At 35.1% G+C, this 4,172-nt stretch overlaps 1 protein-coding gene across 2 annotated transcripts; it reads right to left on the minus strand.

The window, feature by feature from the left end:
* Positions 1-79: 79 nt before the first annotated feature.
* On the minus strand, positions 80-3,509 carry LOC111388079 (protein SMAX1-LIKE 6-like). Of its 2 annotated transcripts, none has more exons than XM_023012742.1 (2): positions 2,210-3,501; positions 80-826 (listed from the first exon to the last, which is right to left on the minus strand). In XM_023012742.1, the coding sequence occupies exons 1-2, from the start codon at positions 3,388-3,390 to the stop codon at positions 565-567; spliced, it is 1,443 nt and encodes a 480-aa protein (XP_022868510.1). In that variant the 5' UTR covers positions 3,391-3,501; the 3' UTR covers positions 80-564. The 2 variants fall into 2 exon arrangements, with proteins under 2 accessions (XP_022868510.1, XP_022868511.1); XM_023012743.1 differs by having other exon boundaries at positions 721-851; positions 2,210-3,509.
* Positions 3,510-4,172: the final 663 nt, after the last annotated feature.

A 4,172-nucleotide genomic window follows, 5' to 3' on the forward strand; every position in this document is an offset into this window, starting at 1 on the left:
AAATAAAAATAAGTAGACTGTAAATAGAATTCCAATTAAGTCAGTCGATTAATCTTGAAATGAGATACGCCCATCAATAAAACAAAGGAAACTAGTTTATTAATCTTGAAATGAGATATGCCCATCAATAAAACAAAGGAAACTAGATGATTATGTTAAAATGAATTCTTGACTAAACAGCTATAGATGACTTGACAATTTCAATTCGAATCTAGTGTGTTTAAGACATTAATTATATACATGTGACCTTATTTAACAATTTAAGGGCTCGTTTGAGCCCCATTTTTGTCAAAAAAAATGCATTTTTGAATAGAATACAGATGTGAAATGTGTGGTTAAAAAATCAAAAAAAGTTTTTGGTTTGCGTTTAATAAGATTTTATTGAAGAATGTACGATTGAAATGGGATCAAAACGCTATTAAAGAAAGAACCTTTTTCAAAAAATTGGTCCCAAACAATGGCTAAACTTTTAGATCAAATGGTTTGACCAAAATTATTTCACCAACTACTCATAGGCATTGTTTTAAGTAGTCTGAACAACTTTGTTTAGCTTGTTCAAGTAAGTTAGGATTTAAAGTAATGATAAACCTCCACAGAAACCGAACTCCTGCTCATGTCACATTCAGCTATTTGCAGCCAAGAAGATACATTTTCTGATTGCTGACCTACGACGGAATAATTGGGTCCTCCCTTCAGAATAGAAACTTCTTGCTCAAAGTTTTCCTTGCACAAGTCGCAGAGAGTTGACAATTGAGTTGTGCAAAGAGGCCTATTCTCAGATGGCATAGGAAAGAATCCACCAAATGGAACAAATGATCCCATCAAGCTGAAATTATATCATGAGCATGCAACTGTGAGTTCAAATTGCAAAAATGTCAGAAGCCAAAATGCACAATCGATGGCTTGGGTCAAATAAAAATATTTTGGGTGACCAACAATCATGTTAATGATGCATACATCCAAGTTAATGATGAACACTAATAAATGAGATGAACTCTTTGTTTCTTGAGCAATGACACACGGTAAAGAAATAATGAAATTAACAAAACATACCTATACATAGAGTGTAATTACACTTTGCATTTAGCGTTTTTGAAAATCAAAGCTTACATATTATTGTTTTAAAAGTGTTAAAAAGAAACTATTCCTACAACTCTGACAAAATATGTAGGAAAATTTATATAACACACCCTAAGTATAATGTGCAATTAAAGTTTAGCCTCCATTTGGAAAGAAATTTATAAATGGTTTCATAAATTCAATCAAAGTCAAACATCAATTTCAACAAGACATTCATGATTACTGCTCATTATTATTCAAACATTTTGTGAGAAACTCTACTATTCCTCATTATCAACAATTTATAGATTTCCCAAATGGAGGCTTAGATGCTATAGTTTTGGAAATTATGATAATATACTGCTATTTCATCAGCAACATAAAATTTTAAACCGTATTAAGCCTTCGTCGAAAAAAGGGAAGAAACTTGTGGCTACAAAAAGGAAACTTATAAAGTAAAACAAGCACGCAAAAGGAAAAAATATATATACATAAGGTGCATTAAATGTAATTCTATATTAAATTGTTTTTGAATGTTTTTTATGCACTTTCATTACGGATAAGTACTGAACAAAAATCGAATGCTATTATAGATATGATCTTTCATACTTTCATTCTTCAACATCCCACAAAATGAATCTTTAAATGCCAATCTAAGTTTTTTGGTTAAGTGTGAGAAGATAACAAGAGATTAAATGATTTAATAATTTATTTATCAGAAATTCACTGCCAAAGTATAATGGATTACACTGCCAGAACTTCTCAGTCCCCTAAATTCACCGCCAACTAAAAAGAAAAGTGAAATATGGAAATATTTAATCGAAGTCCCAATTTCAGACCTCTTAATCTACTGGTCAGTACTACCAACTTAAGATCTGAGCGCCATAGGTTGTGCTAGCCTGGCTCCAAAGAAAAAGAACAAAGACACTAAGACACACATGCGCATATGACCTCTTCCCAATCACATGTGCAACTCTACAAAAACTGATCCTTCATTCCATTAGATGTGGTGTTGGCATCCATAATTCCACATTAATTATTTTAAAAGAGCAATACTTTGTCTCATTTAAACATTAAGTTAAAAAATGCAGCACTAGGACATTATTTTAAAATAGATATCAAAGAAACAAAGTACAAATTCACAGCTCACCTGGACTTGGAGCTCACACCTTCAAAGGAAGAAGGTTTGGAAGAAGTAATTGGCAGCAGATGCAAATCCCAGTCTGTCTGAATAGAAGGAAACCGCGCTAAAAGTTTCTTATAACTATTATCATCCACCACAGCCCCAATCAACCATAATTTCCGACCAGAGCTATTCAACAATATTTTCAATTCTAAAACCATATAATTCACAGCATCCACTGATTCAACATCCACAAATACCCTCAAATCTCCATAGTTCAAAATTATACCGGGTCCTTCACATTTAGCCAACATGTCTCTCAATTCTTTGAACTTCAGCCTCATCATATCTTCACTCAAACCTCCATTAATAAACTCAGAAATCTCGTTTTCAATAGAAATCACACTCAAACCATAAATTTCTTTGGGCAAGACTTCATTTTTACCCCTCTGCAAAGACTCAATAAAATTTTTAAGTGCAGCAGTAGCATATACCCCAATCAACAACGGATTTCTCAAACTTTCCTTCACAAGAATCTCCCCTATTCTTCTTGAATTCTCATCAACGTTTTCTACAACCCCAGGAAACGGAAATTTAAAGCCACGTTTATTTAATTCTAAATCACTAAAATTACCCGAGAAAAGAGGCGGGCACAGGGTTTTGGAGAACCTTGAAGTGGTAGGAGGATTTAGAATGGCCAACTTTACATCGGTGCTCCAATAACCCGCTTCACCAAAGACCCGGCTCACAATCGGGTCATCCAAAATTGATACTACAAAATGCTTCAGTTCAACTTTCACAGCAGAAATCGACGGCTGACATGGATTCTGAAAATTCATCTGCTGATACAAATGAAAAGTTTCGGGGTGCCGGCGTTGATTAGCTTGGGATCTCTTGATCGCAGCCATTAGCGAGTTCGAAATCGGCGGCTCATCGGAGTCTTCTCTACAAGACGGGAGCCGATCAAGCGAGACGCCGACACTTAGCTCGAGAGCTCGGAACTGTAGGCGTGGAAGGTACGCACTTCGTCTGGCGCGTGAACAGGCCTCCCGGAGAATCGAGTTAGGAAGGGCAAATACAGCAGAGAGAACATGTAGTGAGGTGGTCTGCGCGTGGCTCCGCCGCTTCGCCACTGAAACCGCGTCGTCCAATGCACGCGCTGCCTCATCCGTTAAATACTGCCGAGCAGAGCTGACCGGCGTTGGCATCGCCGACAAGTGTAAGTATATATAAAAATAATAATATATTTCTATGTTCCGCGTGAATATATTACTATAGACTTATTCGTGACATAACAATACTAGAAATAATTGTGTTTTGTACTTATTATGCTGTAGCAAATTTACATTTAAATATCTAAGTAAAGAATCTGAATAAAAAGATATTTTTCAACTTATTAAAATGAATGATTTATTAGTGAGTTTAAAAAGATAATTGAAACGCCTCTTGCATAATTAATATATATCGTTGAGTCTTTTGAAAAGAAATGAGAATCGAATCACCTTGACTTTTCAATTTATTTATTTTTTTCAATAATTTTTGACACTCACTTTAACGGTAGAGAACCTTGAATAGTCTTAGATAACGATGGACAAATTAACCAACCGATCAAAACCACCAAATCAAACCTACTTGAGTCTGTTTGAAGGGATGTTGGTAAGTGTGAAAACCTCGATTTGAGAGGAAAAATGATTTTCAAACCCTTGGAATCCAAAAAATTCGAACCTACCCAGGTTAGCTGGAATCGATTTGAGTTGATTTATTCATACAAATTGAATCGATTACCAGACTTCACCCGTGTCCATCCCCACATCCCTGTTCTTGAACTATTGAGCATGGAGAATATTTGATTATTTTTTTGATTATTTCGTAGCTTACACTTCTGTCTTTTCTTGACATCGTTATTTCCCATATAAATACCCCCTAATTCTTGTTTGTTAGTCTTCAACACTATCAATCTCGTTGACTAAGCATGTTAGTAGCATGAACT

Source organism: Olea europaea, unplaced genomic scaffold (genome assembly GCF_002742605.1).
Source record: "Olea europaea var. sylvestris unplaced genomic scaffold, O_europaea_v1 scaffold453, whole genome shotgun sequence".
NCBI lineage: Eukaryota > Viridiplantae > Streptophyta > Magnoliopsida > Lamiales > Oleaceae > Olea > Olea europaea.

What these genes read in the sequence shown, in the direction of transcription:
- LOC111388079 (XM_023012742.1), bottom strand. Translation starts at nt 3,390, where the DNA reads ATGCCAACGCCGGTCAGCTCTGCTCGGCAGTATTTAACGGATGAGGCA. An exon ending in GGTGTGAGCTCCAAGTCCAG is followed by an intron (nt 827 to 2,209) that starts GTGAGCTGTGAA and finishes ATATAATTTCAG; the next exon opens with CTTGATGGGATCATTTGTTC.